Source organism: Canis aureus, chromosome 26 (assembly GCF_053574225.1).
Source record: "Canis aureus isolate CA01 chromosome 26, VMU_Caureus_v.1.0, whole genome shotgun sequence".
Lineage (NCBI taxonomy): Eukaryota > Metazoa > Chordata > Mammalia > Carnivora > Canidae > Canis > Canis aureus.
The window spans coordinates 50089443-50112060 of record NC_135636.1 but is presented as its reverse complement, the minus strand read 5'-3'; the positions used below and the strand labels follow the sequence as shown (position 1 = coordinate 50112060).

Sequence of the window (22618 nt, the reverse complement as noted above, 5' to 3'; positions counted from 1 at the left end):
TGGAGTTTCTTGTTGTTCTGTGTCTCGTGGAAGTGATGGTAAAAAAAAGAAAGTCTCCTGTTTCAACGGGGTCTCAGAACCTAAGGCCCTGCTCTTCCAGGGCTGGTGGCGATGCTCTCGCAGTCCCCGGGGTTGGAAGGTGCTGTGTGCACAGTCTCGTTCATTTCTCGGTCAACACCTGTCCACCGAGGGCCCAAATGTTGCTGGGGCTGGATTTCTCTTCCCGGGCGCAGGGGCATCCACGCAATCTTGCAGATCATCTTGATCAGGGGGTGTCCGGTGCCCGAACACGACAGGGTGGTGGAATCAGCAGCGGCGTCTTGGATGAAGCGAGTCCTCCCAAGACCACGGAGTGTCCCTGGATGTGCGTATGTGCGTGGAAGTGTCATGTCAGATGGATGGCCGAGGAGGAGTGTGTAAGCCTTGAAATGGGCTCACTTACCAATAGTTCCAAAGACGTAATTAGCAATTACTGTTAATAATAGTAATATCGGGGACGCCTGAGTGGCTCAGTGGTTGAGCATCTGCCTTCGGCTCAGGGCATGATCCTGGAGACCCAGGATCGAGTCCCACATCAGGCTCCCTGCATGGAGGCTGCGTCTCCCTCTGCCTGTATCTCTGCCTCTCTCTCTCTCTCTCTCTCTCTCTATCTCTATCTCTATCTCTATCTCTATCTCTCTGTGTGTGTCTCTCATGAATAAATAAATAAAATATTTAAAAAAATAATAGTAATATCAGCAGCCACTTGCACTGCGTGCAGGCCAATGCCCTGGCCTACGCTAAAGACTTCACATGTTATTTGATTAAATTGTCCAGTAAACCTGAGAGGGAACATGGCTAACGTCTCTTTATATATGAAAGCCAAGGATTAAGTAGCTTCTGTGTCTGATGAGCCACAGTTTTGGAATGCAAACCCAGATTTGTTGGATTCTGGGCCTCAGAGCCCTAAAAATACGAGGGTAGAAGTGGGGGCATGTCCTGAGCTGTGACTAGAAGACATGGGGAAAACATCTTGGGCCAAGAAGGGGACAGAGGCCCCTTATCCTGGATGGGCCCCTCTCCTCCGTCTTGCAGCTGGCCCTGGACTGGTGCCATCCTGCCACCAGATGCCCCCAGCCTGCCTGCCCCAGCTCCACGGTGACCAAGCTTCCCTCCCACACACTCTGCTTCTCTAGCTGCTTCCTCCTCAAGAGACAACCACAGAGCCACTGGCCGACATGAATGCCACCGGGCACCATCCGCACCTCTTCCACCGTGGCTATGCCCACAGACAGTGCCTGGGGAGGCGACGTCCCCATTGGTGTCCTCCAAGCCCAGCTGCCTCAGCCCTGACCCCGCCGGAGCCTGAGCTCAGCCCCCGCGTGCATTTTCCTGGGTGACTGAGCCTCCGAGCAGAGTGGAGCCGCCCAAGGCCAGGGATTGGTCTGCCCCACGGAGCACTGCTGTTGGTCAGGATGGTTTCCTGCTCAGAATCACACGAACTAATCAAAACAGCACAGTGGGGGGATTTTTCTGGGGGGTTCAGCTCTCTGGAGAGTTTGGTCTATACCTCCTGCCTTCTGGGTCCCACAGCAGGAAGGGCCCAAAGCGCTCTGCATGGGCACAAGGGCACGCACACCCGTACCACTGCCCGGGGCTGTCCCTTCCTCCTCCTATCATGCCAGAAGGAAAAGAAATGTGAGAAGAACCCAAGGGGTCTTCGTCGACCCTGCTTGTCACACCACAATCACTTTTTAGCATAGCTCCCTATTTACTCCAGCATGATGCCAAAGTTGCTTGGATTGTCTTTTCTCAAAAGCATCTCACTTGGTGCAACATGTCTCGTCCTTCTGGAGAAAATCGTGGGTGGAGATCTAAGCCAACAGTGGGGGGGGGGGAGGCAACCCAGACCCTCTTGTGCAGGACAGACGGTGCTCCCTTTGGACAGATTTCTGTGGCTTTCTGTTTCTAGATCCAGCACCCTTAGTTCCAGGTGAAGAGCTCCCAGGGCCTTCATCTCATTGCCTTCATCTCCCCGGCTGCTGGGAGGACACACGGCAAGGTCGGCGTCGGCTGCAGCAGGTTTGAAAATCCGTCAGTTGCCTGCTGATTGCCTGGTGCCTGAGGGGGTGGGGGGAGATGCTTCACGGGCACCTCGGCTCTGATCCACAGCCCATTGGTAAGGCTGATTTTTATCGTCCCTGGCTCACAGGTGAGGATGCGGGGTTGAATGACATGCTCAGTGAGGTGGAGCTGGGGAGATGCAGAGCCCGGTTCTTGGCCCTGCCAGGCCAGTGAGCTCTGTGCCCAGCCCCAGCCAGGCAAGGCTAGAGGGACAGGTTGTGCCTCACCACTACCCCAGGTGTTTCGATAGCAAGCCTGACACACTTTCCATCGAGGGGGAGCCCACCTGGTGAACACCACCCCCCTCTAAGCGAGGCTTCCCCATCCCAGCACTGCAGGGCACTTTGGCCCAGCCCCTCCTTTGTGGTGGGGCCATCCTGTGCACGGTAGGCGGTCAGCAGCTACCCTGGCCTCTCCGTACCCACTGGAAGCCAAAAGCATGTCTCCCTCCCCAACCAAGTTGTGACCATCAAAATTGTCTCCAGGCATTGCCAAATGTCCCCAGGGGCAGGGGGTGGAAGGCAAAACTGCCCCTAGTTGAGAATTCCTGACCTAAAACAATAATTCGATGTAGTTGAGCTAGACAGTGTTTACAGGATAATCTTTTTCCCACTTGCTACTCAAATGTGAGTGAATGTAAAGAAATGATGGGGGGGGGGGCGGACTCCATGAATGGAAAAATATGCCCGTGGATGACGGACTTCACTGTTAGGAAACACGAAGCATTACTCTCCACTACCTGGGTTGAAATGGCTTTGCTCTCATCGTTATATGGGATCAGGGTCTGCTGGCCTTCCTCACACACAGCAGGGCGTCTGGGCTTGGCTTCAGACACAAAATAGCATCGCAGCAGGAACAGCAGAGTGGCTACAACGAGACAGAGCAGGGGATTGAGTTGGACAGCCCGTCTTCATCAGAGGTCTCAACAGGATCTTGTTCTGATAACTGGTAACTCAGCCATGAGTGGACATGGTCGAACTGTGTCTCGGTCGTCTCTGTAGCTACAGAATCAGCACGGCTTGGGCACACGTAGGTGCTAGATAACTTTTGGTTATGTCGATTAATACCCTGCGACCAATAATATTGTTTGGTTTAATTGAAAATCTAGCCTTCTTATTTGTGTCTTCCAAGCCCAGGAGCCTAGATACCTGCCCACGGCTGCTCCTAGCGCTCCTGCGAACCACAGCACTCATCTATGGGGTCGTTGCAATAAACTGCTGCCTACTGAATAGGAGAAGCTGCTTTCACCCAACAGGCAGCATGTCTGACCAGGTTGGGAATATGTGATCTGAGCCTGGGGTCATCCTCAAGGCATCCCACTGATTCCTGCCATCTTCTGCTCCCCGCCACAGAGGACTCTACACCGCTGGCTGGCGGCCTGGGGAGGGGAGCTGCATCGCCAGAACAGCCTGCAGGCTACCGACCTGCCAGGATCATGAACGCTGCACAGGGAGGGACCAGGGCACCCACGAGGAGCCCAGGTCCTGCGACCGCAACCAATGGCTCGGCACACGTGACTCCACCGAGACAGGCACAGATCCTCACGTGGACAATCTGCTTCTGGGAAAGGCCCTGTTTGTCTCCGATGAAAAGTGGCACTGAGTAATTACCCGGAGGGAGGCTTCTCGACATTAAAAGTTCAACTGACCGACCTGCAAAGGAAACAAGCGTTGCGTGATTGTCTTGCTCATTTGCTCATCAACTCAACAGATGTTTACTAAGTCCCTCCCATGTGCCATGGCTCTGTACAAAAGTTAGCCAACTCTGAAGGCAGAGGAGACAGTCTCCAAGGCCACCCTCACGTCTGCCTGACACCAGCTGCAGGTCCAGGTTCTCAAGACCATGTTCAAGGTTGAAAATCCTCTAGAAGGACCCACAGAACTCACTGAAGGGTGTATACTCATTGTTATGGTTCGTCAAGCAATAGGGTATGGATTAAAATCAGCCAAGGGAAGACACACATAGGGCAGAGTCCAGAGAAGCACCCAGTGCAGGGCTCCCAGGCCTCCCATGGAGTCAGGACAGTATCTCTTCCCGCATCAGGTGACGATATGCTTGGAGTGCTGACAGGCAGGGAAGCTCCCCTGAGCCTTGCCCCAGGATCTTTCTCAAGACTCGGTCATGTTGACCTGGTTGGCCACCCAATGGCTGACCTTGGTCCCCAGGGCTGCCAGAGATCAATAGAGGCCCACATGACCCAAAGTCTGCACCCTAAATCAAGTCCCTATCTGATTGGCATGAGACCTGAGGTAAACAAAGACACTCCTTTCAGGAAAGACATCCCAAGGGCCTAGAGATCACTTCCCAGAAGCCAAGGGCAAAGGCCAAAAAGCTCTTCGGGGAGCAATGTTCAATGGTTTACTACACACTCTGGGTCTGGAAACTGTAAACATGAGCTCACAGTTTCATCTAAATAAAACATGCTACATTCTATGGAGGCAGATAGAAGCTCAGTGGAGAATGTTGGCAGGGGATGCAGTGGCTTCTCCCGGTAAGAGCACCCCCATCTTCCTTCAGGAGAGCCCACAGCTCCTGGGCAATCAGCTCATGCAGACCAGGAGATGCAACACCCAGACCCCAACAAGGCCCTTCATGGGCTCAGAACCAGCCAATCAGCGCATCTGCCCTCCCAACTCCCACTTGCAATAATCAGTGGGGCCCCTGACCCAGGCTGCACCGTGATACAAATCTTCTTGCCAGGTGCTAGGTTGAGTCCTGGGGACCCCCAGCAGCCACCCTGCCACCCCGGAGGAGAGCCCCCCTGAAAATGAAGGAGCCTAGGGAAGGCAGAGGATGTGCACATCCTCCAGGGAGGCCCCTTGAGCTGCTAGACCCAGCTCTGCTAGGACACAGGCTTTGCTGGCATCTTTCTCTGTTATGAAAGCCAGTAAAATCCTTTTTTTTTTTTTTTTTTGGCCTGGGTCAGAGTCAGGTTATTTTCCATCCTTTGTCCCAGGCCAAGACAAATACTCACCCTGGTTTTTCCCCAATTTCCACGCGTCTCCATCACTTCCCCACGAATTGTCCAATTCAAATGTAAAGGGGTCTGCGTAGGGCTCCAGGTCACTGTCCTCTGCCCGGAGGAGGAGGCTCTGGTTTGCTGCAGACTCACAGAGCTCCAGGAATCGAGAATGGGGATGCAGAGCGGGGGCGTTGTCGTTGACGTCCGACAGGAAAAGCATCAGGGTCCCTGTCCCTGTCTTTGGGGGGAGGCCTGGAAGTGGGGGTGTTCCGGGAAGGGTTGCTTGTTAAGTAAAGAGCCTGCTCGATGCATGCAAACCCCTGGAGAATGAGCATTCCTCTAGGTGCTTGCTCTGTTTTCCTGCTTTTCTGAAAATTCAGAATATCGGGACACCTGGGTGGCTCAGCGGTTACACGTCTGCCTTCGGCTCAGGGAACGATCCCTGGGATCAAGTCCCATGTCAGGCTCCCCACAGGGAGCCTGCTTCTCCTTCTGCCTGTGTCTCGGCCTCTCTCTCTGTGTGCCTCTCATGAATAAATAAAATCTTTTTTTTTTTAAGAGGAAAAAGAAAATTCAGAATATCTGGGAAAGGTATGTTAACAAAACCCTTGCCACCTCAATCATCTGTAGAACAGGGGAGAATATGGAATCATTCGTTTTTCCCGGCATGAATCATGTCAGGTGTAAATAAGGGAGTGGGACAGGAGTGACACGGGTGTGACATGGTGATAGAAACACCCTGCCTCTTGGCTGTGTCCACATCGGTACTCTGGTTGTCACCTTGCATCACAGTCTCACAAAGGGGACCCTGGCAGTGGGTACTGTGGACCTCACTACGTTGTTTCTTCAGGTGCCCGGAAGATGGACCCCCCATCCTTGCTCTCTCCCCACTTAGGACTGATTAGGAACACAGGTGTAACATCTTCCTAACCGACCTCCTGCTAGTTCATCACACCGATGGGACATACACCTACATTTCCCTTAAAACCTGGGCTTCAACTCACAGATTTCCTTGAACGCAATTCTTAAAGTTATTTGAGAGTTGTTATTTATTCCACTTTGTGTTTTGGCAGGTTTCAAAGTCCAACCTCAGGAGATCACAGCGAAAAGCGCCGTAACGTGCTCAGAGCACTGCCTGCCCTGGTTTATGACAAGTTTGTCCTGCGCGGTCACATTTACCCGAGCTGATAAGCCATTCCAAGTTCAGGGAAACCGTGCTAAATATTTATCACACACCACCAGCTTTGAGGAAGAGCTAAAGAGTTGCTTTATGGACAGACATTGGGTCTGATGGCAGCTTCCTCAGAGGCCTAATCATCTCTTCTGAGTGAGTCCCACCCCTCCTCCCATGTCCCTGGTCTGCCATTTCAAAAATTTTTGTGAAAAAATAGTTGCCAGTATGGATGCATAGTGCAAATAAGGTTTATTTTATATGTTTTTCCCAGTTGCACTGAAAGAGTCTCACTGGTATGATTTTCCCCCAGGAAGCAAGGAAACACACTTCCCGCCCCAGTTTTGGGTGAACACTTACCGTCGTCAACAGCATGTGCGATGATCGTGTAAAAGCTGTCATTTACATAAGGGGATTCTCGGTCAATTTGCTGCCTGGTGGTAACTGTCCCCGAGAGTTCATCTACGGTGACCCAATTTGCCGGATCATAAGCCAGTTTATATCTTGTAGGAAGAAACACATGCAATTTTTAGAATTAAAAAGTCACATCGAAAGGCAAATCAAAATATGTCATAAGCAGACACAGGTCCTATCTCAAGTAATATGGAAAACCAGACGTGGAATCACACAGAATTTGTTTTTTTGTGACTGGCATATTTCACTTAGCATAATGTCTGCAGGTTGATCCATGTTGCAGCATATTGAAGAAAGTCCTTGCTTTTTTAAGGCCGAATAACATTCTGCTGCACGTATACACCACATTTTGCTTCTCCGCTCCTCCCTCAATGGACACTTGGGTTGCTTTGGCATTTTAGCTATCATGAATAATGCAGCTTTGAACGAGGGCATACAAATATCTCTCTGAGATCCTGCTTTCAATTCTTTGGGTATCTACCCAGCAGGGAAACTATGGATCATATGGTGTTCCACTTCGAGTTTTCTTTGAGGAACCACCATACTGTTTTGCACACCAGCTGCACCAACTTATATTCCCACCAGACATGCACAAAGGTTCCCATCTCTCCCTTGCCAACACTTGTTTTCTGGTTTTTTGATAGTTGCCATCCTAATGGGTGGAAGGTGTAGTTTTGATCTGCATTTCCCTGATGATTAGTGATGTTGCGGATCCTTCATGTGCCGATTGGCCATTTGCATATCTTTTCTGGAGAAATGTCTCTTCAAGTCCTGTATCCACTTTTAGATCAGGTTGTTTGTGTTTTTCTGATCTTGAATCTTAGGGGTTCTCTATATATTCTGGAATTAATTCCTAATCAGATATAGGACTTACAAATATTTTCTCCCATCCTGTGGGTCACCTTTGTGCTCTGTGAATAATAGTGTGTTCTCATGCACACAATGTTTTGATTTTCATGAGGTCCAATTTGGCTATTTTTTTCCTTTGTTATCCGTGTCTTTGGTGTCACATCTAAGAGCTCATTGCCAAATCCAGTGTCACGATGCTTTTGTCCTATGCTTTCTTCTGAGATTTGTTGTCTTTGTTCTTACGCTTAGGTCCTGACCCATTTTGAGTTAATTTTGGGGTATAGTGTCAGCTGACCTGTCTGCACATTTGGATCTTCAAGTGAGTCTCTGGTAGAGGGTGTCCGATTGGACTGTGTGTTTTATTCTTTCTGTCAATCTCTGCCTTTTGCTTGAAGAGTTTAATCCATTTACATGTGAAGTAATTCTGACAGTAAGTCTTTCCTCACCTTTCTCATTGCTTGTTAGGTTTTCTGTCTCCTTATTGGCATTTCCATTTTGTTCGCACACCGTTTCGGGGCTTCCTCCACAACATTCTTTAGGTCTTTGAACATTGTGAAGACCATTTTTTGAAAGCCTTCTTCCAACGATCTGCCATCAGGTATTTCTCAGGGACAATTTCTGTTGATCTATTGTTTTCTCTTTGAATGGGCCTTGCTTTCTTATTTCCTTGTGCACCTTGTGATTTTTTTTTCTTGAACACGAAGCATTTCGATCTAACTGCATGGGAACTCTGGAGAGGAAATTCTCTCCCTTCTCAGGGCTTTCTATTTCTCCTTATTGTTTTTGTTTATTTTATTTTTGCTCTTTGTGAAATGTCCTAGTCTTTAACATCTGGCTCTTGAAATAGAAAAAAGCCAACAACAAAGTTGGGGAAATGAAGGCACCTGCCCATCCAATTACCTGAAGCCACTTTAGCTGGTAGGGGAAGGGGTCTGCAACCCCAAGGGAGTGGGGGCAAAGCCGATGTCTGCCTTCCTATTTGTCTGCACCCCTGGGAGTGAAAGCAGCAATCAGTGAGCAGAGCACAGATCTCTGATATTTGGGGGACAGAGGTTTTGTTTTGTTTTGTTTTGTTTGCTTCTGTATGTTTAGCCATTCCAGGAACAGGTATAGAGTTGCCCACCACTGCTAGGGGTAGGGATGGGGTGCTACTATTGTGCAGAGAGCTATAATTAACCCAAATTAACTGTAGTTGAGCATCCAAGGCTTTCTCTGGGAGCTGCAAACCTTAGACAGAATCCAGAGTTCCAAAATAGGTGCATGAGACAGACTCTTCCAGGGCAATTGTTCTGGTGGGGAGACAGATTCCTGGGGCTTCCCACTCTGCCACCTTCCTAAGGATTGTGGCAACTTTATTTTGAAAAGCAAAACACCGAGCAAACCAAGTGTACGCCCACAGGTGAATGGACGAGCACAATGTGGTCTATGCAGATAGTGGAATACGGATGAAACTGGAGGATGTTGTGGTCGGCAAAATAAGCCAATCACCGAAAGACAAATACTGTATGATTCCACTTCTATGAAGTACCTAGATAGTCAAATTCACCGAGACAGGAAATAGTAGGGTGGTTGCCAGTGTCTCGGGGGAAAGGAACTGGGAGGGTGGGGAGGTTCTTGTTTCATGAGGACAGAGTTTCAGTTTTATAAGATTAAAAAGTTTGGAGATGGATCGTGTGGACGGTTGCCCAACAACGTGAATCTACTTAATGCCATTTAATGCCACTGTACACTTAAAAATGGTTACAATGGTAGTGAAAGGGAATAGAAGGGAAGGGAGAAGAAATGGGTAGGAAATATCAGAAAGGGACACAGAACATGAAGACTCCTAACTCTGGGAAACGAACTAGGGGTGGTGGAAGGGGAGGAGGGTGGGGGGTGGGGGTGAATGGGTGACGGGCACTGAGGGGGGCACTTGACGGGATGAGCACTGGGTGTTATTCTGTATATTGGCAAATTGAAAACCAATAAAAAATAAATTTATTATTAAAAAAAAGACAGTAACAGAAAAAAATGGTTAAAATGGTAAACTTCCTGCTAGATATATTTTACCATGATTTAAAAAAATAAGTAGTAAATAAAAACCACTTCTGTCGCCCAGAAGCCAGAGGGCTGCGGGTTTACAACCCTCTCTCTTTTGGTAAAAAGAGAGATAGAAACCCATAACAAATTATTTTAATACAGGAAAAACGGTACAAAAGCGAAGTGTGCTAAATGCAAGGGAAAATGAGCAAGCACACTCCCCCTGGCGGGTCCGAGAAAGCTGTAGAAGGACGAAAGCACTGAACGTGGGCCCGCAGGCCTTCTCCTGGTGGCTTCTGGCATTTTCATAACCGAGCTGGAGTCCACCTCAGCAGCCCGCCAAGGGGCAGGTGTCCAACAGGCAGGCCCGCGGGTCTGTGTCCGGTTCTGTTTAAACGACCCCCCCCCCCCCCGCCCCGCACCTCCCTTCTCACCTTATCCGGCCAACGGCTCCGTCTGGATCTGTCGCATTGAAAGCTCCCAGCTGAATTCCGGGCCTGGCACCGTCGGCCTCACTGACCACAAAGCTCCGAGGGTGAAAGGCTGGCGGGTCATTGCTGTCCGTCACCTGCACACTCACGGTGGCCCTGGTCCCTGCCCCCCGGGGCCCGCGGAGCTGGCCCCCCTCACAGGGGAAGAGTGGCTCCTCATTGTCCACGGCGATGACAAGGCTTTGCACGGGGTGAGTTTCATAATCCAAGGGCTGCGAGTCCCAGAGAGAGGATTGCGTGAGCACCTGCTGCTCCTCCGGCCGGAGAACGCTCAGCGCGTGATCACGCACCCAGAGCTTGTGGCTTTTGCACTTCATTTATTATTTACTCTGTCTTTGGTAATGATCAAAAGACAGTTGCCATCCCATTTTCAAATCATTTATGGAGTTCTGTTTCTTTTTTTCCCCCTCCCTCCCAGTTGAAAAGAGCTACCATCCATCAGAGAGTAATGAAAAATGCAACAAAACCCATAACCTAATGAAACATTAATGTGGCAGCTCTGCTGAAAAAAAAAAAAAAACCAAGGGAGCTTAAGGAAATACAGAAATTAATGATCATAGTTACTCAGGATGCAAAGTGGTCAGTGACTTGAAAGGATTGAAAAGCTAAGGAATATTTGAGATATTCAATCCCAGGCCTGCGGCGAGTACACCAGAGCCTTGCTGTTCATAGTGTGGTTGGGGCCTGTGGGCATCACCGGTGGTCTGTTCCTCTGACGGGCAGGAGCTCAGGGCCCCACCCCAGACCTACCAACCCAGGCCTGTCTTTGAACCTGACCCCCGGGTGACCTGCCTGCGCTGAGAAAGGGCTCGGTCACTCCAGGGTCTGGCCTGAGACCAATTAAGACTAAAAACAATGGAGTCAGACTGCCTCAGTCAGAACCCCTCCTCCAGCTGTGTGACTTCATGACAATGACCCAACATCTCTGGGCTTTGTTTCCTTATTAGTAAAAGGAGAAAATAATACTTTTCTGCAGGGCCAGCTCCTCATTAGGCATAGCCAGCGAAGTGCCAGACGCCCACGATGCTTTTAGGGGTCAGTGCACACATTCTAATGTCTTTAAAACTCAGAAGGAAAAAAAAAAAAATGAACTCTCAGAGAAAATATCTTAAAGTCTTTTATCACATCAGAAAAAAATAAACATTTTAGGGCCTATATAAATCTATTTTGTCTCAAACAAAAAATAAATGTTGAAGAACTTGGCACCATTTCAAACATAACTTTTAGTAGTAATATTATTTTGGTGGGAGGAGCCATGAAGGCAAAAGGGCCAAGGGCCACAGCAGCTGGGGTCATGACACTGCCTGCCCTCTTCCCTGGGCACCACTGGGACACACAATACGCCACACCTCATGTGCTTGTGCACAGTGGGCATCAGGAATCTTGCAGAAAGGGGTCCCAACACCTGTAGCCACCCAGCAGGTGCACATTCCCTGATGGCTTTACCTTGATCACACTTAAAATCCCTTCATTGGTCTCTGGGTCAGTCAAGATGTGAAAATGTCCCTCTTCATTGCCACTCAGTATGTTAAATTTTACTCTCCAAGCTGACGTAAATGGCAAATCACCATCGTGGACCAGAAGACGCAACACACCCTCACTTGTGCGGCCTTCAGAAATCTGAATCCTATACTGGAAGAAGCAACCATCATGTCCACATCATGGAGATAAAGATGCACCATTGAAAAAGAAAGCAAGAAGGAAAATGTAAGTCCTTAGCACAGGAACGTGCCCATGTTATCTCTCTTGCTATAGAACTTGACCTCAAGCGAGCAGAAGCCAGGGTGCCTGGCTCAGCACCCTGTGACTTGTGTCTACAGCTGCATACCTTTGAAAATCCAACTCAATGCACTATTTTTCTAAGAATCTTTAAAATAATAATGCACATCCCAGTTTATGCTCCTAAAAAAAACTAGCTCTTCTCCTAAAATAGAACTCTTATGATGACTTAGATTAAAACAATCATTTTGGGATCCCTGGGTGGCGCAGCGGTTTGGCGCCTGCCTTTGGCCCAGGGCGCGATCCTGGAGACCGGGGATCGAATCCCACGTCGGGCTCCCGGTGCATGGAGCCTGCTTCTCCCTCTGCCTGTGTCTCTGCCTCTCTTTCTCTCTCTGTGACTATCATAAATAAATAAAAATTTAAAAAAAAAAATAAAACAATCATTTTTCTAATGCATTTTTCTAACTTTGGCTTATTACTCAATAGTTTTGATAACAAGATAATTTCTCTTTGTGGAGTACATGAAGACAGAGCTTATTTTCCCCACCCTTACTCTTAAGAACAGAGCATTTTGCTAAGCCAGAGAAGATTTTCAAAATAATATTCAAACACAATAAATATTATGTTACAGTTATTCTGTACTGTTTGGTGAGGTGTTTTCATTTGAAAACATTTCAGCTTTTCTCTATACAATTTTTTTAAAGATTTTTTTTAATGTAGGTTCCATGCCCAATGTGAGGCTTGAACTCATAACCCTGAGATCAAGACCTGAGCTGAGATTATGAGTCAGATGCTTAGCCAACTGAGCCACCCAGGCACCCTTTGTCTATACAAATTTAGATTTTTTTAAAATGATACTTTTTAAAAATAATTGTTTGTAGCATTTATTAATATTCAACGAAGGCTCCAATGTGCCAGATTCTATCTTAGTTGCTATGAACAGGATCAGCAAAACTCCATCCTTGGGGAGCATATGATGAAGTGTGTGTGTGTGTGTTGGGTTGGGATGAGAAGGAGGGAGTGGGTACTGTGTTAGGGATTTAACTAGGTCATCAGGAAAGGTCTTGTTGAGAGAGATCAGGAGAAAGAAGCAAAATGAATATTTTTCTTTAAAAAACTGCATGTCAGAAAGGGAGACAGAACATGAGAGACTCCTAACTCTGGGAAACAAACAAGGGGTGGTGGAAAGGGAGGTGGGCAGGGGGTGGGGGTGACTGGGTGATGGGCACTGAGGGGGGCACTTGATGGGATAAGCACTGGGTGTTATGCTATATGTTGGCAAATTGAACTCCAATTAAAAAAATATGTTAAAAAATGCATATGAAGGAGCAAAAATATACAAAACAGGAAACAAATCCTGAGTGTTGTTAGTAATCTTGCATATCTCAAGTGGTATGGCATTTCCAGATGATCTGGAAACAGCAGGTTTTGGTGCTTTCTTTAAGCCCAGGGAACGGTAGCATGTGAAATCCCATGTGGAACCCTGATATACATAATCAGGTGGGCTGAGAAAGCCACAGCCAGAGCCCACCTGCTCATCTTCCCTACTCTAGACCTCCAATATTGTGTGAAGAGCTCAGGTCTAGATTCTCCCCTGGGGCTGAACCTGCCCCTCAGGGGACATTGGGCAATGTCTGACATTTTTGCCTGTCACAACTGGGAGGTGCCCGGGCATCTAGTGGGCAGAGGTCAGAGATGATGTTAAACACCCTCCAGTGCACTGGGCAGTCTCCACTGACCCTACAACAAATCTCTCAGTCCCCATTAATAATGTGGGATTGAGGGACACTTGGGTGGCTCAGTGGTTGAGCATCTACCTTCAGCTCAGGTCGTGACCCTGGGGTCCTGGGATTGAGTCCTGTATCGGGCTCCTCTGCTTCTCCCTCTGCCCATGTCTCTGCCTCTCTCTCTGTGTCTTTCATGAATAAATAAATAAGGTCATTTTTAAAAATAGTGTGGAAGTGAGAAACTTCGATGTAGAATGAGCATGGATTCTCTATCCTCCCAATGCCTCAGTGTCCTTGTCTGTAAAACGAGGAAATCATGTGCTAGTCCCAACAATTGAAAATGAAAGCATGCATGTAAGGTTCTGAGCACAGTTTCTGACACAAAACAGTTAAGAAACATAAGCTGCCAAGTCTATTATTAAATGATTCTGTATCAGTATGGTTGATGTCTTCATCTAGTTTACGTTATTTTGGAGAATAACATGTAACGTGGGTGCCTGCTGAGAACTCCCTCAGCAGAACCAAGCCCAGGACTCAGGGCCATTTACGTGGGGACTTGGCATTTGAGATAGTGCAGGTGTCTTACGTTGTCCTGGATAAATGTGGGCATGTGGTTGTTGCCTTCTTGCACATTAACATGAACGGTGGCCGTGGATGTCAAGGATGGTTCTCCAAAATCCCTCGCTCCAATTAGTAGTGTAAACTGTTGAGCGGTCTGTGTGGGAAGGAAAAGAACAGTCACTCCCTTCAAATACAGCAAAGAGAAGTATTAATAAAGTAATAATCCATTATAGCAATTTCAATACCAAGGCTAGCCACGGAGGGTTTTCCACTACAACCATAAATCCTAAGTCTGGAGCTCAGAGATAGAGAATACATTTCATTTTTTTAAATAATAAAATCCACATTACCTCATAATCTAAGCATCCTGAGAGTCGTATTTCTCCGCTAATATGGTCAATCTGGAAGCCACTTTCTTTCAGTAATGGCGTTTGAGAAATAAGGAAATAAAAGACCTGAGAATTTGGAGTATTTTCTTCATCCAAATCCACTGTTACCATCTGGAAAATAGGTTGACCTGGAAAGAATTGTTTTAACGGTTAATATTGGACAAAAGCAGCCTATCAAACCAGCAGAATGACGAGTGAGTCTTTGCTAAATGGCATTGAGGCATACACCAGAATAGATTAAATATTTAAATATAAAATCAAACTGTAGACATACTATAAAAAACAAAGAGGAATATTTAAATAGTCACAAGAACTTTCTAATCATGATTGCAAATGCTAAAGACATAAAAGACATGATAGATCAGACTGATTTATGAATGTGTGCCAAAAAGAACTATAAACAAAATTTAAAAAGAAGCAATAAACCAGGAAAACACACTTCAAGTATACGTGGCAGGCATAAACATTTTTAATACAGGATAAAAAGGTGAAAATCAAGAAGAAAAATGACAACCACGCGAACAGAAATGGACAAGAAACCTATCAACATGGGCAGCACTTCATAATCAAGGATGAGCCCCCTGCCAGGCCCCCTCAGACGTCGTAGGTGAGTAAAGTGGAGCGCTTAGATTGTGTATGTGGTCAGAACTTCTCTAAATTTATGCCAAGTAAATAATGTTTCAGTGGGACACAGAATTAGCTCAAATATGTTCGCTGAAGCATATTTTGTGAAGATAACAAAAAGTAGGAACAACTCATAAATGTCTAACAATAGGAGATTAGTTAAAAAAAAAAAAAAAACACCTTAAAGTACGTCCATGAAATAAAATACTACACAATAGGATGCTGTAGGGGAACACTGTTAGGTTATGAAGAGTAAAACTGCACTTTTAGAAAAGATAGCTCATAAATATACACATATGAAAAAGCACACCCGTGCATTTGTGAATATCTAATATAGACCCATATGCATTTTGCACTATAATAAAGATAAAAATGTATGCACATATATTAATGTGCATTTGTAGTTATATATAAAAATCTGGGAATATGTACCCATAGATACATATACGGTGTGTGTACACGCACGGACATATAAAATGCAAAGACAAATATTGAAAGACTATAAAACATTAATGGTACTTATCTCTAATTGGAAGTATTAAATATGCTTTCTATTTCTGTTTTTTTTTTTTTTTTCGGTCTTAATGCCTTGGAATTTCCCAAATTTTCTAAAGACTATTTTGTGAAATAAATGAAGCTGTTTTGTTATTAAAATAGATGCATCTTCTAATGAGAGTGGTTTGGATTTAAAGACTCACAGAATCTGTAGCTCAGAAACTTTAGATGGCATCTCATTGCCATTTTACAGGTGACAAATTTACAGAGATATTCGGGCACGCACTGCTCAGCTCTGCCTTTCCCCTTCAGTGCATCTGAGTTATTTTAGATTGCTCTTTACATGTCAGCTCTTCCAACAGACACAATTCACACCTCATATTATTGCCAATACAAAATGAGGCTTTCAGACCTGGCATTTTGCTTGAATCCAGGATCTGTGATCTTCAGGGTATGAACAGTAAAATCTCCCCCTAAAGACAAGTAGGATCGGTACCGCATTGAAATTAAAACAAGAAAACTGTTCTGGACGAGAGAGGAGAGGAAGCCCTGCTGCCCCCACTGCACACACCTGCAGGGTGGGTCTCCTGCACAGTGATGTTAAATTCCTTCTTAGGAAACTGGGGTGCATGATCGTTTGTATCGCGGATCCTGATGTTGAAAATCAAGGAATTATCCACGATTTCTCTGGTTAAGCGATCCACGACATTGAAATGCACCTAGGAAGCAGAGGGAACCGTGTTAATGTTGCAGGATCATTTATCTGATAGCACGAATCAGATCATCGTCAATCTCATGCTGTCCTTTGCCCCGTGACCCCAGGGACCGAGCTCCTTGCTGGCATGGGTGAGCCGCTCAGTAAACCTCTGGGGACCAGCCAATGGCCTGACTTGAGAAGTACATCATTAGTTATGACCAGGTTCTAATCTCAGTTTTTCCACCTGGGTAAATGCAGGCAAGTTGCTCAGGAGCCTTGGTTGCTCTACGTGGTCAGAGCTGTCATGAGAAATGCAAGTGCTAATCAATACTGCGAAACACTGCGGAGAGCAGACATTTGAAAGTTTTGGGGAAAGGGAACATTTAAAGTAACCAGCACAGCTGTTGACATGTCGTGGGTCCTTAGATGGTTACTGCTGTCACTACTGTGCTTGAATGAGGAGGATCTGCTCGTCTCAAACATGCAATGGGAAGTCTTTCCTCACAAAAGATCTCAAAGCAATACTTGAGGCTTCTAGCTTTAGTTTCTTAAGAACCTTTTTTAAAAAGGAGCAAATAGGGGCACCTGGGGGCTCAGTCAGTTAACATCAGACTCTTGGTTTCGTCTCAGCTCACAATCTCAGGGTCGGGTCCAGTCCCACATGGGGCTTCCCCATCAGCAGAGTCTGCTTGAGGTTCTCTCCCTTGGCCCCTCTCCCCACTCACATTCACATGTCCCTCTCTCTCTCAAATAAATAAATCTTTTAAAAGGAGCAAATTAAATTCAAACAGAAAAAAGGAAACAAGAAGGAAACAATAAAGATAAACACATATATCCATAAAGTTCAAAACAGCAAAACAAAGTCAAAAAAAATCGAGAGCTGGTTTAACTTCCCATATAAAATTTGGGATCAGCTTGAGATCTATAAAACGTTCCACTAGTCTTTTGATTAGTCTTGCGCTGAATTTATAGGTAAATTTGGAAAGAATTAGCCCCTTAATATTCAATCTTTCAATCCACAAACAGTCTGTCTTTTCATTCATTTAGATCTTCCTTGGTATCTTTCATCAGCATTTCATAGCTTTGAGTGAACAGGGCCTGCACAGTTTTCAGGTTTATGCCTAAGCACTTCACTTGTTTGGGTGATATTACAAATGATACTGTTTTTAAAATATTGATTTCCAAGTATTCATCACTGGTAGATAAAAATACAATTGATTTTTATATATTAACTTTCCTGGAACTTTGCTAAAAAATTGATTTTCAAATGTTAAGGATAGGCAAAGGATTTGAACAGACACTATTTCTCCGGAGAAGATACACAGATAGCAGATAATTCCTCCTTCCTTTGGTGGTTTCTTACAGAACTAACCATCCTCTTACCATGAAAACCAGCAATCAGGTTCCTTGGTATTTATGCAAAAGAGTCGAATACTTATGACCACACAAAAACCTGCACACAGACGTCTAAGGTGGCTTTGTTCATAGTCGTGAAACATTGAAGCAACCAAGATGCCCTTCACTAGGTGAATGGATGAACCGTGGTCCATCCAGACAGTGGAATATTAGCCAGCATTAAAAAGACATGATCTTCAGTGCACATGGCTAAGCGAGAGGGTTCAACCCGAACAGGCTACATACACACTGTACAATTCCAACTATACGACATCCTGGAAGAGGCAAAAGTATGAAGAAAGCAAAAGGATCACAGTTGCCGAGGGCTCAGAAAGGAGGGGATGGATGGATAATGAGGAGCTCAGGGAAATTTAGGGCAGTGCAAATACTCTGTGTGATACTATAAGGGTAGATACCTGTCATATACATTTGCCCAAACCCATAAAACGTGCAGCACTGAAAGTGAGCCCTAATGCCAACTATGGGCTTTGTTAATAATAATGCATCCTATTGGCTCATCCAGGGTCATAAACGTTACTGCACCAGTGCAGGACATTCATGAGAGAGGATACTGCGTGGGGCAGGGGGTGGGGAGGGAGAGGGGTCAGGCATTCTGTACTGTTCATTCTCTTCTTCTGTAGACCCAAGACAGCTCTAAAAATCTATTCTTTTTAAAAAGTCTTTACTTACGCAATAATGAGTGGGCAACCATATGTGTTATTTATTTTTATTTTTCTAAATATGGAACGCTTCACAAATTTACATGCCATCCTTGAGCAGGGGCCGTGCTAATCTTCTCTGTATCATTCTAATTTTAGTCTATGTACTGCCAAAGTGAGCACAACATATATATATATATGTTTTTTAAAAAAAGATTTATCTATTTATTTGAGAGAGCATGCATGCCAGAGGGGGGAGTGGCAGGGACAGGGACAGAGGGAGAGAGAATCACAAGCTGACTTCCCACTGAGCTCAGAGCCCGACATGGGGCTCCCTCCCAGGACCCTGAGATCATGACCTGAGCTGAAACCAAGAATCAGACGCTTGACCCATGGAACCACCCGGCACCCACTTGCTGCTGAATTTCTGTAGCTCTAGGATAAACAGTGATTTTATTTGTTGAAAGCTGCAAAGATTGTGGGGAGTCAGTGGCGAAATAGAAGAAGTTCAGGGAAGGGAGCGGGCCAGGATGACGTGTGGAGGAGCTGCCAGGGCACACGCCCGCCCACTATGGGAGGAGTGGCTTCTCCAGGGCGGTCTGGTTGCAGGTGCAGGTGCAGAGCCGACTGCGGGATGCTGAGCGAGCACAGGGTTCCTTCCAGGAGAAGCGGTTTCAGTGAGGCCCAGGACTGGGCTCCTACACCGATCACCTCCTTCCTTCCTCGCAGAGAAGCCCCAGAGGGAGGCGGTCCTGGAGCCCCACTGGGCGCCACGGCACTGTCCCCGGCTGCACCCTCGGCACAGCCCAGCTTCAAGTGCAAGTAGGTGTAGACCTGACTACAGCACCGGCCTGTTCCTCAGCGCTCCCCTCCACAGCCACGCAGGGCCCGGAGCAAGTGGCTTCACCAGCCGGGGTCCCAGCACCTCGGCAGCCTCGGGCAGCAATCTCTCTGGCCCTGTCCCCAGAGCGCACAAGGTCCCTGCTGCACACCCTGCCTGGGCCTCTTGCCCGCGGACTTGGGGCATCCACCGTGGCAGTCCCACCGGGCGTCCCACAGCAGTGGCCTGGGCCCCAGGCTCTCCCGGTTCCGCTGTCTCCTCTCCCCTCAACACCACTGAGCTAGTCTGCTCCCGGGAATCCAACATACATTTTTACATTTCTGCACAAGCAAATCGGCCTTCTCACACACCATTTCCACATGCTCTTCCATAATTTATGACTGCGCTGGCAACTCTGCTCCCTAATCATGCGGACTTCTGGCTTCGACACAGCGCCAACTGTAGTCCTTCCACTTAAAAATAAGAACCACGTTTGTTTTATGTTTATTATGTTATATTCCATCTATTATCCTAAAAGCTACATCTGAGACCGTCAGTTCTGTAAGATGCCTGAGAGGCGTAAGTGCTGTTTATTCTTTGTCAAGATGCTAAGAATTTCCAGGGACTCAGAATCGCAATGGAGAAGGGAAATGTCATGGATATTTTCTGCACTTGGAAAGGCTTTTCAGCCTTTTGTTATGGCCTTAAGATTTAGATCCCTGGGTGGCCCACCATAGTCCAGTGACATGGTGGAGGGGCACATGACCCCTGACATGACACGCACAGGACGTGTGCTCCTAGTCACAGGCAAGCACATGCAAGTATCTTAAATGCCGAACACACAAGACAAAGTCACTTGTATGCCTAGGTTTCAAGTAGGCGAAGCTGAGTGCGTTGGCATATAGACCCACAGATGATTATTTCAAAGAATACAAAAGAAAAAATTTCCTGAGTGTATTTGTAACCTATGAAATTGAGCAGATTTTGATATAAACAGATGAGATTCCTACATAGAAAAAATCAGGCTTTTCCCCTTCCCAGCTATGTCTTACATCCTCAGGCGCTTCTTGGCTGCTGTCCCTACATTCTTGTAGGTTTATGGAATTACCAAGAAATCAGCACCACCCACCCCCCCAAACCTCCCAAACACAAGTTTTTACATGTTTTGGCTAATTCTTGTGACTCCTTCACTACCCCCAAGAGCACAGTGGTGCTCCTGGGAATGTCTGTTGGCCAACACTTGGGCTGACTTCGCTTCTAATACATCCTGGCTTTGTGAACCGCCAAGACCCGGTAGCAAGCATCCTTCTGCAGAAGCAGATGGCTGAGCTGGAATGCCCGGCTTGTGCGGTGTTTCTGTAACACTTGCTTAACCTCCTTTTCATGGCTGGTCATCCTTCTCACCAGCCTGTGTCTGGTCTTCCTAGAGAGTATGTTAACCCCTGCATGTTTGTTTCCTATATCCGCTGTGATGACTGGGTGCCTTACAACCAAACGTGTTCTCTCATACTTCTGGAGACTAGAATCCCAGTTGGGGTCAGCAGGCTTGGTTCCCTCTGGAGACTCTAAGGGGAAATCTGTTTCAGGCCTCTCCCCTGGCTGCTGGGGGCTGCCAACAGTCCTGGTGTCCTCTGCCAGGATGGATGCATCATCCCAGTCTTTGTCTCCAGCCTTCTCCTCTCTGTCTTTCTCTGTGCGGCCCAAATTCCCCTCCCTTGACGAGGATGCCAGTAACCAGATTAGGGCCCACCCTAATCCAGTATGGCCTCGCCTTAATTTGATGACACCTGCAAAGACCCTGTATCCAAATAAGGTCATATAGACAGGTACCAGGGGTAGGGCTTGAACCTATCTTTTTGGAAGATACAACTCAACCCACAACAGTCTGGAAGCAGAGACAACATTCTGCTGTGCTCACTCACTCATCCGCATAATCACCTGGAAACCTACCTACTATGTGCAGAGCCCTCTTCCTAACTCAGGAAATGGCAGTCAGTACGAAACTCCTCGCTCTTAGAACTTGCGTTCCAGTGGGGAGACTGACCACCCACAGGGAACCAAACACGTTTCAGGTATACAGTGCAGGCGAAGAAAGGTAATTAGAAGACAGTAAACCAGGGTCGTGAAACAGAGAGCCTCGGAGTGGGGCATGCCTCCAAACCCCACCCTGCGTCTTGTCTCATGGATGTTCACAGCCAACCAAGAAGCCAGCTAGCAAGCGATCGTAGAATTTGGTAGAAAAGCATGGCTGTGATAACGCCTGGGGGATGGGATGGTGGGCTTGATCTCACCCAGCAGGTCCAAGCACAGGGTTTGGAAATCCTGTCGGAGTAGAACCTGTGGGGACGCCGCTCATGTTCTCACATTTTCTCTGCTTGTTCTAACTGTTCCCTGGGGCCTCCTGGCCCTTGACATGCCAAGCTTTCCCATTTGGGCCTCACATGTCAGAAAACACTCTTATGGATTTGGCTTAGGTATTATCAGCTTCCAGGAAAAAGTCTCATCTTAAACCTTGTGAAAACCAACCCTTGATACGTCAGTAAAGATGTCAAAAACAAACAACAGCAACCAAAAAACAACAGCAACCAAAAAACAACAGCGAAACAAGGACCATAAGCACAATATATTTTGTCCAGTCCTTGCACGAGTCAGGCTCACCCTCTGGCCCTCCACACTCAGCACGTGGCCGCCGGGGGCGAGCGGCAGCACCGTGTCCTGGGAGCTTGCTGGAGATGCGGAGTCCTGGGCTCCACCCTGATGTTCTGAAGCAAAATCTGATTTTCACAAGATCCCTCGGTGATCTGTTTGCTCACTCAAGATTTAGTAGGGCTGCCCCAGGGCCCTACTACCTATGACCATTCTATATTCCTTTCGTTTGACAGACACTGCCAATTCACCCGATGGGGCAAGGGTTTCCATAAATATAGTGAAGACCAGCAGAGTTGTCTCTGCATGACTTTTGGAGTTTGGGGAGCATTCCTGACTATTTAAAAATTAGAGTTTTAGGGCAGCCCCAGTGGCTCAGTGGTTCAGCGCCGCCTTCAGCCCAGGGCATGATCCTAGAGACCCGGGATTGAGTCCCACATCGAGCTCCCTGAATGGAGCCTACTTCTCCCTCTGCCTGTGTCTCTGCCTCTCTCTCTGTGTGTGTCTCTTGTGAATAAATAAATAAAATCTTTTTTAAAAAATTAGAGTTTCAGAGCCCACCAATGAATGAGTTAAGGGCATATATTTTATTATGTATGTAAATATTTTAAGGTCATTGGAGAAAACATATATAAATTACTTCTTTCAGATGTTCTTTCTCACCCTGAAGGAGCCAATGTACAGCTGAGCAGGCCTGAGAACCAAGCTCAGTTTCCAGCAGAAGCCAAAACATAACAAAGGCTATCGTATCGTATGCATCCCCTGTAAGGTGAAGCTGGTAGCCTAATATACTACCAACATTTTTTTCACTTGTTTAAAACCTGATTTCTTTCTCTTTTTTAAAGATTTTTTTTTTATTTATTCATGAGAAAGA

General features: G+C 46.7%; 1 protein-coding gene and 1 non-coding gene across 2 annotated transcripts in view; both read right to left on the bottom strand.

Moving 5' to 3' along the window:
* The window catches only part of CDH26 (cadherin 26), a 39308-nt gene that overhangs the window by 6048 nt on the left and 10642 nt on the right, over positions 1-22618 (bottom strand). Inside the window, exons 5-13 of the mRNA XM_077874060.1 lie at positions 16099-16246; positions 14370-14536; positions 14045-14173; positions 11456-11641; positions 9953-10221; positions 6597-6739; positions 5078-5317; positions 3528-3755; positions 2843-2970 (exon numbers count right to left, since the gene is read on the bottom strand). Of these exons, the coding sequence (XP_077730186.1) occupies positions 2843-2970; positions 3528-3755; positions 5078-5317; positions 6597-6739; positions 9953-10221; positions 11456-11641; positions 14045-14173; positions 14370-14536; positions 16099-16246 (1638 nt within the window). The remainder of the gene's footprint in view (positions 1-2842; positions 2971-3527; positions 3756-5077; positions 5318-6596; positions 6740-9952; positions 10222-11455; positions 11642-14044; positions 14174-14369; positions 14537-16098; positions 16247-22618) is intronic.
* On the bottom strand, positions 18355-18461 carry LOC144298933 (U6 spliceosomal RNA). Its single transcript, XR_013365769.1, has one exon. It is a non-coding gene; the product is annotated as a U6 spliceosomal RNA (small nuclear RNA).